Source organism: Lipophrys pholis, assembly GCF_963383615.2.
Source record: "Lipophrys pholis genome assembly, chromosome: 5".
In the NCBI taxonomy this organism is placed as follows: domain Eukaryota; kingdom Metazoa; phylum Chordata; class Actinopteri; order Blenniiformes; family Blenniidae; genus Lipophrys; species Lipophrys pholis.
In genome coordinates this window covers 14,412,281-14,424,322 of record NC_137628.1, presented here as the reverse complement: position 1 = coordinate 14,424,322, position 12,042 = coordinate 14,412,281, and the positions used below count along the sequence as shown (strand labels likewise).

Below are 12,042 nucleotides of genomic sequence, written 5' to 3'. Positions count from 1 at the left end.
ACTACGAGATGCTTCTAAATGAGACATTGTGTTTCTGCAAGATATCAATGGGGTTATAGAAAGAACCACAACATATCACTCCCAAGATTTCAGTCTGGGTGTGACTGGATCTAGGTCCAGTAGACATTTTCAAGTGATATTCAACATTTTCATTGTCTTTTTGGTGTCCGTTTCCATGACAATGGTGCTCGGAACCACTGAAAAAGCAACTTTCTGAAATCAGCGCTCAAAGGTAAGCTTTTTGAAAACGCTCCGACTTTGCCGTCATGTAAATGTACGACAACGCTGCTACAGCACATAAAGAATGCAGTCATAGTAAATAGTTCTTCCGCACATGCACGAGCAGATAGACAATAACAGTGTTTGCCTCCAGTGTCATGACTCCTTGTCTATATTTCCATTTCATTTAATTTATTTTCAACAATTTCACACATGCAATCAATGATTTTGATATGTGCAATGAATTTGCTAAAAATATGAAAAACTGGACTCCCAAAAAAGCTGAGAGCTTATCATGCTGGGGTCCAACACACCACCACCCAGTGCATCTTGTGGTGTACTTTAACCGATAATGGCTCAACCACAACAAGGTCCCTCAGACATCATTAGCGAGTCGTGATGAATGGGGACTCATTCATGCCATATATACACATCCACACATACATATACACATATAAGAGATATTCTCCCGGGACTTGATAGTTCTAGGTGACAGTCACCCAGGATAGCAATTCAACTTGGTGGTCTGTCTATGAACGTCTGTGTCCTTTGACGTCGGCTCTTCCTAACATTGTGAAGCCGACTTCACAAAGCGTTGGATTTGTTCATCCACAAATGGGGCGCGTGAGCTTGGGGTTTAGATATATATACTGTATATATCAACTAACATCCTGCATAATGACAAACTTCTCTCTGGGCTCATCTGAAATATGTGTTCAATGGGTAAATGTATAAAAGAAATAAGAATCGCATAGGCTCGTGGCTCCCGGTGGGGTCACAGATGTTATGGTGAGCATTGTAATTTGGGAGTTGTAAACACCACTTAATATGTAAACCAGCTTCAAGCCGAGCTGATCGGGGACTCACACAGTCAGACAAAGTACAGAGTTCGAGCACGACAGAAATATTAATGGGAACAAGTCATGCTTAACCTGATCTGCATTATTCCATCACAGCAACCTTTAAGAAATGTGGATAAATAGATTTGGTGAGAAGAGACACATTAATAGATCACATTCCTTTTTAAACATTAACAAAAAGGGAGAAATCAAGTGCAGAAATGAGCATTTATTTACTTTATGGAATTCTGCTTTCAGACATCAAAGATTTCACTGTATTTTGTACAAGAACGCATCATTAAAATGGACTTTATGTTGACATTTCTTTTTTCAGTAATAACTGTTTGGTTTTGCAAAAAATACAAACATTTACATTGTGTACTCTGCACCATAACAAACAAATGCTTCAAAGTTAAAATTTAAAAGTTATGCTCTATTCTACTGGTCTCGCCCAATCAAGATGAAATTGGGCTTTATGTTGCCCCTGAATAAAATGTGTTTGTTTTCCCTGTCCTATGAAAACAAACAAACAAAGAAATTTCATTTAAAGCTTGGAATGAAAACAACAAATCTTATTGACAGTAACATGGCAGAGATAAAGGACGGAAAACCAAATAATAGAACAAGAATAAACCAGTGTGGCAGACTATGATATTCTGTGTAAAATGCGAATTGTAAGAGGTATTCAACAATTGAATCACTTTTACAATTCGTTGATTGTATATCGTTGATATACATTCTTTTATTTGTAATTCATTTAAGAGACTCAAAATGATAATCAACCTAAATCTGAAACAACTTCAGTCATAGAGAATTTTTAAATTCGCATTTATGGATATGACATTTCCCTACTAAAATACACAGATTAACAATACTACATAGTTTCTTCATATTGAATTGAAAACAGGTAATAATGTTGTTCCCTTCGATATTGACCTCATGTGTGGTTTTGTACAGAATTTAGTTTTCCAGTTCTTTCCAAGATGCACTACTAGATGAGCAACCACAAAACAGATGAGTTACACTCTCAGTTTTAGTTTTACAAAAAGTACATTTGTTATTGATGTTAAGGAAACTTCATATATATGTATTGGATGAATATATTTATGGCGTACATTAAAATGTAATTCTCTGACCTTGTTATGACGATATCTCTGTCCTGCATGTTTTATCTCCTTTCATTACAACGAGGCTCCTTACTGAATATTGTTTTGGGTGGAGGGCGGGCTCATTCTGACATCCACCAATCACACGCTTTTTGCCAGAAACCATTCTGACCAATGGGAGCTCTTGCTGAGACTCCTAACCTGACCAATCAGGTGGCTGCAGAGCGGCTGTTTGAAAACTTTGCCGCTCGAGGAAGAAGCACTGAAAGAGGAGTCCATTTGTCAGCACGCTGCAAGCTTATCGACCCTTTTCTACACAACCATGCAGGTATTCTCATGTTTAGTTGTTGTTGTTGTCTGGTAACAGTTCAGAAGAAGGCGCATAAGCCATATTAATGTGAAATATTTCGCTCAAATTGACGCGAAGTTCAGCTGGCGTTAGCTAAACTAGATGTGCTAGCTCCCTCAACGTCTGATTTCTCTAAAATAGAGACCAACTCGGAAGATATCACGTGTCTTTCTGCTGATTATTGTGTTTATACTCTTACATGAGCGTGTTTATGCATTGGGGATTCATATTGTTTCATACTTTAAAACTGAATGTTTAAAATAGACTTTATCGTGCACTTTGATCACATTATGCACACGGTGTTTTCCTTTGTCACGCAAAACGTCACGATCAGGATGTAAAGTTGATTTTAACTTAACCCCAGTTCAAACAAGCTTCATTTACCTCACTAAAACCTCAATCTTTGCCTAGATTTTTTGTTAGATTTCTTCTAGTCATAATGGCAAAAGGGAAGCAGTACAGTGTCATTTTTTGTTTTTAAAATATCATTCTTCCTCAAAGCGGAAAGAGGGGAGACTTATTCTATATGAGCTGTAATTTCATGGATAGAATATTTCATTTTTTCTCCTACATATCTTGAGCAGACAGCAATAATTACCACAATTATAATAGCATTGAATGGCTTGAAGTATTAGATTGTATGGTAAACATTCAAACCAAAGGAAGTGGATGTTGACTTAAAGAATGTTTTTGTTATCCAACAGTATGGGTTAGGTCAAGGGTGTCAAAGAGGGCCGTGGATCATTATTATTTATGTGATACTGCCAATAAAGCTTGCAAACTCGCCTCAAAGCCATGCTGTCAGTTTGGTTTTGTAAAAATACCCATATTTTAACAGGAGAAGTTTTGTGGGGGCATTTTACTTTATTTTGCTCCAGAAAGTTTCATTAAAATTTACTTGATGTCGAGATTACATTCATTTTCCCTTGTTTGTTTTTGTGGAAAAATGTAAAGGTTATTATGGCACTATTTTACCAGTCTGAGTCACTCGAGATGTATGTGGCGACTGAACTAAAATGTGTTTGACGCTATGAAGTTATTTGAATTGTGGCTGGAGCCATCAAGTGTAAGAACGAATGTCTTGCCAGTTGTACTGACTTGCTGTGACGATACTTGTAAAAAGTGAGCAGCCAAATAGACACTGACGACTGTAATGCTCCCTATAAAACAACAAAAAGGTTAAACTAATATTTTTCTTCATTTAAAATCCACTTTATTAATAATGTACCTTTATGTATTCACTGCTTCATCAACATGCAGCAAAACGACAACAAATTAAAGTCAAACTAGTTTTCATTAGGCCTCTAGTCAAGACATAAACATGTAAATGTATCAGTACAAGTTCAGACGGATATCTTTAACCCAGACATGCATCAAACAAAATCATAGAAGAATACATGTCATATCAACACGCAATCTTATATTTATTCCAAACTTTGGTGTCGTAAAAGCTTGAGAGAAAAAGTGCCTTATCTGTTTTTAAAATCAGTCCAGATTCATCTTCCTACATAGCTTACTTACTTAAAGTTTAGAAGAAATCTATTATGAAGTTATGGTGAATAATAAGAGGAAGTCATGTAATCGTTTTTGAGATGAACCCGTTTGTGACTTGTGTTTTTTGCTTTACAGAATAAGGAAAATGAGATGAGAGTTCTGCAAAGATCGGTAAGTAATAAGCAAATGACTATCCTGGTAGCTGTAGTTACATGAGTCTCTCATGTTCAACCGATCGGTTATTTTCCAAATGAGAGATCAGATCATCCTGCTTCTATGAACCGAGAATATTCTCTGTGAGTCAGAGGCTGAATCCCACAATGCTTTGCACATCCGGCTTCAGCTGGAAGTATTACAGATGGATTTGTTAGCTGGACCTGAACATTCACTTCGTTTGCTGTCTGGTCAGGAAGAGGTGCTGTTTCAGATTGGTCTCTTTGTAATGTGCCGTCCCATTTTTTCTTAAAATAGCAAATGTGAACTTTGCATGTATCGGCAGTGGATGATGGGAATAAGTGTTCTTGTTTTAATGGCACATTTTTCCCCCCATTTATTTTTTCTTTTATTGGTATTTCCTCTGTAATTTTTCTAAATACAGTTTTTATATTTGTGAGTCTGTATAGTTATTAGCACTCTAGTATTTTTTTTTTTTTTTAGCTTTAGCCTTTTGTCCTTGTTTTGGCTTGGCTTCTTTTTGATCTGGTTCAGTTTGGGTTGTTGACTTAGCCCGGTGTCTGTACTAGCTTTCTCCGGTCCTGTACCACACCCGTTTGTTTTGTTTGGCTGGCCTGCCACGCCCACCTTTCAGTTCATACTTAAATCTTTTCCGTTTTGTAAGGGGCACGGGAGGACAGGGTTTTTTTGTGTTCTCCTCCATTGTACACTCTTCAATGAAACGACAACAAAAGAAGGAAACAACCCAAGGAAAAACTTAAAAATAAATTGAAGTTTAAACAACCATCATCTTGTCTCCCATGTCCATAAATATGTTCATTCTTTTTGCGGGTCATAATAATAAGTCATTTATAAGCTTTCTTGTGTTTGATCCCCGGCTCTCAGTTTGCGACTCCGAGCATGCCGGCGTGTCCACAACGTGTTCTGGTGGAGCCGCGCAGACAGACCAATAATACCGTCACAGGTAACTTACGGTCTTCCTCTTTTATTTAAAGTTTAGATTTAAATGATATTTTGGCACTATTTTACCGACGCACGCTGAAATTGGCCTGTATGTGACCCTGAACTAAACTGCGTTTGACGCCCCTTTTTTCAAGTGTTTGTGGCTTTCATTTTCTCCTTGTTACAAAATGAAGCAATATTGTATACCGATATTGCTGGTCTGTTGAAATTTATAGAAATGCTAGTTTTCCTTTTTCTCCTCACAATTTACCAACATGACCTTAATGTTTCTATCGTCACTCAGCCAGAAAATCTGGCCATGTGATTTGTGGTCTATCTGTTTTAACTGAGCTGTCTGTTTCAGGCCCTGGGAGAGATTGTTCCAGTTCATCCTCCAGTTTAGCTCCAAAGTGAGTTCTCAGGGGTCCGTCTTCAGCTGTGTATATTCTCGGTAATGAAATCAAACACGGAAGTGACCGTTTGATCTTCAATATCAGGAAAATCTCCATCAATGACTTCGACATCGGCCGACCTCTTGGAAAGGGCAAGTTTGGAAACGTGTACCTGGCCCGGGTAAAGGAGCTTCAAGCAATCGTGGCGCTGAAGGTTCTGTTCAAGTCGCAGATGGAGAAAGAAGGCGTGGAGCATCAGCTGAGGAGGGAGATCGAGATCCAGGCGCATCTCAAGTTAGTATCCCGTGAAGCACCTCACGTCCGTTCCTGTGTGTTCATGTTGGTTCGAGGTTCTGCTCCTGCAGGCTCACTAGTTAAGATGGAACAAGTCCATTCTGGCATAATCAAAGTTTTTGTGCACCACGGACAAGAAGAGCCGGTTTTTATTTTCATGTGCAGTGTGGCTGAGTACGACTCGGTTTACACGACAAAGTTTCACTTGTTTCAGAAAAGTTTTGAAGAATTTTGTTAAAATGATGTCCATTTACACCAAAACACTGAATAGGGTGTAGTCAGCATGCCAGGCCACTAGTTAGCGCTGTTTGTTTTTGTAATGAAGCCTCACATGTAGAATCAGTTATGGATTCCGTGACAACACAACCTTGTCATGTCGCTTCACTTTAAATGAAAATATAAAGAGTAACCCAACAGGTCCATGTGAGCTGGCAGTTTTGACAATATAAGATTTACATTGATGGGAAGAGAACTTTCAACTGAACCAGGCTCAAAGGTGCAGGCTTTCTGCTGTATCGTTTGTGGTTGGAGGATAAATAGAGGGAAAGCACCGAAATTTACAGCAACAAACAAGTAAACTTCAGACAGGACGGTGCGGGAGGGACAGACAAACTTCCAGTTCAGCGGTCAGAGATCGTGTAGGAAGGTGTAGAGAGGAGAGAACGTCTCTCCTGTCACTCTACCAGTATAGCCGTCATTCCAGTCGGTGACTGCACGAGCAACTGGTCCAAATCCTGTAAAAAGTTGTTGTGAGTGAGCTGTGTGACCAATTTATGCACAATCCATTTGAGTCCTTTCAGGATTTAGGCCTCGTTTATGCGACAGTTTTTCAAGTGAAAGTGGAAAACCTTCGTCCCGTTTTGTGTCTGTTTGGACGACGACAGCGTCTTTGTCTCCATGGAAATGAGGGGGAAATGCAACTTTTCTGAAACGCTGCTACTTCACATGCGCACCATAGCTGTAGTAAAGCGTTCTACTGTACATGCACGAGAAGATGGACCATGACGTTTGCCTCCAGAGTCTCATGACTCCCAGTCCATGTTCTCCTGGGAATTGGTAGTTTTATGATGGTTGACAGTCACGGCAAGAGCAATCCGACTTGTTTGCCTGTCCAGATGAATGTCTGTGTACTCACCATTGTCAATGTTTTTAGTGTCTTGTTCTCTGCTCCGTGTATGGCTTCATTACAGAAACAAACCGGCTCCCACTAGTGGCCCAACATTAAACTACATCGTTTTCAGTGTTTAAGCCATTTCCATTAACGGACATCCTTTTTGAAACGTTGGCATGGAAACACTAAACTTTTCTGAGATGATATGATTTAAATTGAAACATTGTCGTGTAAAGGAGTCTTTAGATATTCAGACAAACAGAACTGTTCTCTGTTCTTGTCCTGTCAGACGGGTTTCATGTGCTGAGGAATGTCAAATATTGCATCAGAACAGAATCACAAAAGGTTTTGTTTTTGTTCAGGCACCCGAACATCCTTCGCTTCTACAATTATTTCCACGACCCTAAGAGGGTATTCTTGGTGCTGGAGTACGCTCCACGTGGTGAAATGTACAAAGAGTTGCAGAGATGTGGGAGGTTTGACGACCAGCGCACTGCCACGGTAACTGAACTCTTCTATTCTGTGGAAACGAGTGAACACAGGATCACATTCGATTCACCTGTACTTTATACTCGACCTCATCACATTTTCAGTACATGGAGGAAATATCGGACGCTCTGCTGTACTGCCACGAGAAGAATGTGATCCACCGCGACATCAAGCCAGAGAATCTGCTCCTCGGGTATCGTGGTGAGCTGAAGATCGCAGACTTTGGTTGGTCTGTTCACGCACCGTCTCTGAGGTGAGTGACGAGTCACAGCAGGCTGCCGGTCACAAGCTCTCAGTCAAGACCAGTCAAAGCATCTAAAGAGGGAAATGTTACTATAGAAGTACCTGAACTCAAACACGGCTCCCTGCTCCCTGCTGACCTTTTAATCCTGCAGACGTCGGACCATGTGCGGGACGTTGGACTATCTCCCTCCAGAGATGATCGAGGGACACACCCACAGCGAGAAGGTGGACTTGTGGTGCATCGGAGTTCTCTGCTACGAGTGCTTAGTCGGCAACCCTCCTTTTGAAACCGCCAGCCACACAGAAACATACAAGAGAATCACGAAGGTCAGTGGTGGGCTTCATCTCTGTCTCCAGGTGTCCTGGAGCTGTGTGTCGGTCATCAATCTTCGTCCCTGTGATCCCGAATTGAATAAAGTGTTATAAAGATGGATGGATCAGTAATTGAAATCGTACCCCTTCCCCCACCCCACAGGTGGATCTGCAGTTCCCTAAATGCGTCTCGAGTGGTGCTCGGGACCTCATTTCCAAGCTCCTCCGCCATAGCCCCATCAGCCGCCTCCCCCTGAAGAGCGTCATCGACCACCCCTGGGTGCGCAGCAACTCCCACAGGCTCCTGCCTCCCGGTTACCCCGCCAAGACCTCCTGAGTCCACCAAGCAGACCAATCCTCACCCCTGCTTTTAACCTGGGCTCCACTAAAGACTCAAAGCCTGTTTTGATTTTGCTTTTATTGTCAAATTACTCCATCTCACATGTATGCTTCTCTGTGATGTCTATTTTCTATCTTCTTCTGTTTCTGGAAGTTGTACTTTCCTTTATTGAAATGTTGGTCTTCATATGTTGCTTCTGCAAGACGGCTTCACGTGTGAGTAGTTTCTTACCAGGTCTTACTCTTTATGATAACAAATAAACACTTTTAAAAAAAAAATTTAAATGGAAGTTTGTGTGGTGCTACGTTGAAGTGGTTGGAAAAGTCTAAGTTTCCACCTGGGAGCATTCACATGAACAAACCACACATAGATGATAATGTTTTAATAACAAATCCATCCATACAGGCCCACAGACATGGGCGGCCATGTTCTTTTTCATAGTTTCTTTGGAAAGACTCAGACCGTCGCATTCTGTTAGGCGAAAACGCGCCCTGATGTTTACATGTGACCGATTTTTTTTTTTTTAAACTATTCTTAACTAGTGAGCCTGCAGGAGCAGAACCTCGAACCAACATGAACACACAGGAACGGACGTGAGGTGCTACACGGATACTAACTTGAGATGCGCCTGGATCTGTGACCGATTTTCCTGCGACGCATTTGTGACATGCTGTTCACACGACAAAGCCTTAGTGGTCGGATGCGTCCCTGACCACCTCGGGAAGTGGTTTGAGTGAAAGCGCTTTCGTCTTTAGGGCTTGCCACTTGTGATCCGATCACCCAAAGCGCATGTTAACGCCAGGTGTGAACAACACACTGATTATAAGTCGTCCCAGATGAAAGATAGCAATCAGAATTGTGGCGATATTTTGGGGTCTTGGCTCCTACATCGCACTGTGAGGCTGGTTCAAGGACGGCCGTTGTCACGGTGACCAAAGACAGCCTGCGTTAAAATTCACACGGGGTGATGGTGACTGCTGCGTCGACCTTCAGTCTGTTTATATTTACATGTGATGTGTCTTGTTGGAGAATGATAGATCAGTAAATGTTAACAAGTACTTGCTCTCTGTCCGCGCCCAGACCGCCATATTCTCCTCTTCATTTTGGGGGGGATTTCCCTCCCAACACATGCTCCGCTCATGTTCATGACGTGTTTTTCTTGTACAATCACGTTGTCGTAGGCTGCTATTCAACTTGTGGTTCATTGTGGAATCTGCAATGTCGTGTCCCAAAGTTTGTTAGATTCATGTTGTGCAGTGGCTGGCAGTAACGTTGTTAAGATCACACTGTGCAGGACCAAGACCACTCTGGAGTACGACAGCATTACTTTTAGCTTTCAGTTTATGATGCTACTCATGGTTTGGTTTCATGATGTTTGCATTTGATCATCACTGTTATTCACCTGGAACTCGGGACAGAAGAACTAAGTTTATTTACTCTTCGTGTTGGTAAAGCTACTGGGAACTTCAGTGGAGCTGGAGAAATCCCTGTGGCTCTCCAGCAGCCGTTTTCAGACTCCTGTCCTAAAAAAAAAAAAAAAAATGCATTTTATTGTCGCCTCTTCCTTATTAAATTTTCGGCTTCCCTGCAGTAAATATAAAACATGTCTGTAATCTGGCCTATAAATTTGGGATTAAATGCTCCAACTTGAGGGGGGTGGGGGGATGTAATTGTGATAGAAGTGTAATTCAACAAGTAAGTAAGTAAAGGATAAATGAATAAATAATAGTCTTTCATTTTCTTGTTTTCATCTCGTTTAATCCGCTTTCCGCCTTCGATTAATTCAGAGAGGAAGCTAAAATAGTCCTAAGCCTTTGTTTATTCAGTTTCAAGGAAATAGACAAGGGAGCTACTTTAGCGAGGGAAACTTATTATGTAGAAATGCAAAAATTTTATTTATGATTTCCCTTCTCCAGCAACTTTTAATCCCACTGTGGGCTTTTTAATGTGTCTATCTTTTTTTTTTTTTCCTGTCTCCTTCATTTGCATCTCGCTCACATTGGTATGCAAAACTTTAGTGTTTTATGAATGCTGATGAATAATAAATGAATGGGACCACCTGTGAGACCATTGAAAAATCTTTGAAACTAAATCTTTTTAATCCACTGGTTCAGGCTCTTACAGCTTTTAGCGCTCTTTGACACGCGTGCATGTCGTTGAACCTGATCTCCGTCACGTGGATGGCACCGCGTGAACATGTACAACATGGCGATGCGCTCGCTCAGACTTTAAAGAAGCGTGCTTCACAGGCCTCGTGTGTCCTGCGGGACTCTCGACGAGGCCCGAGGTCCCACGATCAAAGTCTCAGCTCAAACACACACACAGAATGTGAAGCATCTGTCTCGCCCACTGCCTGGTGAGGGAGTTGACGCCTCACAAAGTGAAGATCATTTTCTCTCTGTGTGCATTACATTTACACCAACACTTAGATTTAATGCTTCCCTTGACTTTCAGTTTCAGTTTCTGGACCAAAGCTGATTTCATTTAGGTAACCCAAACTGAATTTGATATCGGTGTTTCTTAGAAATTACACTTGTTACTAAAAATCTACAAGGAACTAATGTCGTGTAAATGGGGCCTCAGTGAGCAGAACTGAGAGAGACAGTCGCCGTTTCCATATATGACGAAGCTCACTGAATTTCATAAAGACTTACTAACATAGTCCTGAAAGAAGTCATGGTGTGTTACAATAACACTTTCATAAACGTGTCATTTGCATCACCAGCCTGCCTTCATGTGTCATGTGGACCAAGCCACTGTGTATGTGTCTCATGACTAACCGTGGAGGTTCATTTTGATGCGTTGTGCTCGTGTATGTCACCAGCTCTTTCTCTCGGTTATGATCAGCTTCAACTTTGAGTTACAACTATAACAACTGCAGCCCAGCAGTGATTTCCTAACAGCAGAAGTGTTGAAATTAAGGATAAAGGTCACTCTGCAGCGGGAGCCACGTCGTTATTTATAGCTTCATGTAAAAGTTATATTGTGTATTGATTGACCCTTTGCTGCATCTGTAAAGTCATGTTTTTACATTCAGAATATGAGGATTACCCAAAGGAGGCCGATCTTTTTCCATTTCAGTTTGTATCAAAGGCTGCTTGGAGGGTGCTCACTGGTGACCCGTATGGTTTTAACTCTGTACTTGTGTTGGAGTGAGCGCTTACATATGCAGTAGAAACTGCCAAAAAGCTAATTGTACTTCACTCAGTGTTGTATTGGAGAGCATTCTGGTAAAGCATAAGCGTATATAGTATAAAGTCATCTGGTGAAGATTACACCCATTTTACACGACAATGTTTCAAAGGCAGACGTGTTGTTTTTGCACTTTTGTTTCAGAGAAGATTTGTAATTATACAGCTAATTTCGAAAACGATGTCGGCGAACATGGAAATGCCAGAAATGCTGAAAATTATGTAATTTTCCTGTATAGCCACTAGTGGGTGCTGTTGTTTGTTATTGTAATGAAACCATGAAGCCATGATGTGCATGGGCAGTAGCAGCATTTCAGAAAAGTTGTGTCTTTCCTCGTTTTCTCAGAGATGGGAGTCTGAGTGTCTTCAAAAAGTTGCATTTTGAGTGGCCGATTGCCGTGTAAACGGGCAAACTAAACTCAACGAAACTTTTCCTTTTTCACTTGAAAACCTTTGTAAACGGGACATTGGAGAGCAAAAACTTCTCATCAGTGATCGTATGGGAACTCGTCACACAAAAGAAGCCCGTTTGAAGATTTGACGAACT

General features: G+C 41.0%; 1 protein-coding gene across 1 annotated transcript; it reads left to right on the top strand.

The window, feature by feature from the left end:
• Window positions 1–2,391: 2,391 nt before the first annotated feature.
• Window positions 2,392–10,388, top strand: aurkb (aurora kinase B). Its single transcript, XM_080464760.1, has 9 exons — window positions 2,392–2,492; window positions 4,143–4,178; window positions 5,067–5,145; window positions 5,488–5,533; window positions 5,621–5,809; window positions 7,283–7,421; window positions 7,514–7,662; window positions 7,805–7,979; window positions 8,128–10,388. The coding sequence occupies exons 1-9, from the start codon at window positions 2,487–2,489 to the stop codon at window positions 8,299–8,301; spliced, it is 993 nt and encodes a 330-aa protein (XP_080320886.1). The 5' UTR covers window positions 2,392–2,486; the 3' UTR covers window positions 8,302–10,388.
• The last annotated feature ends 1,654 nt before the right edge of the window (window positions 10,389–12,042 follow it).

What these genes read in the sequence shown, in the direction of transcription:
- aurkb (XM_080464760.1), top strand. An exon ending in GACCAATAATACCGTCACAG is followed by an intron (nt 5,146 to 5,487) that starts GTAACTTACGGT and finishes TGTCTGTTTCAG; the next exon opens with GCCCTGGGAGAGATTGTTCC. An exon ending in GAGATCCAGGCGCATCTCAA is followed by an intron (nt 5,810 to 7,282) that starts GTTAGTATCCCG and finishes GTTTTTGTTCAG; the next exon opens with GCACCCGAACATCCTTCGCT.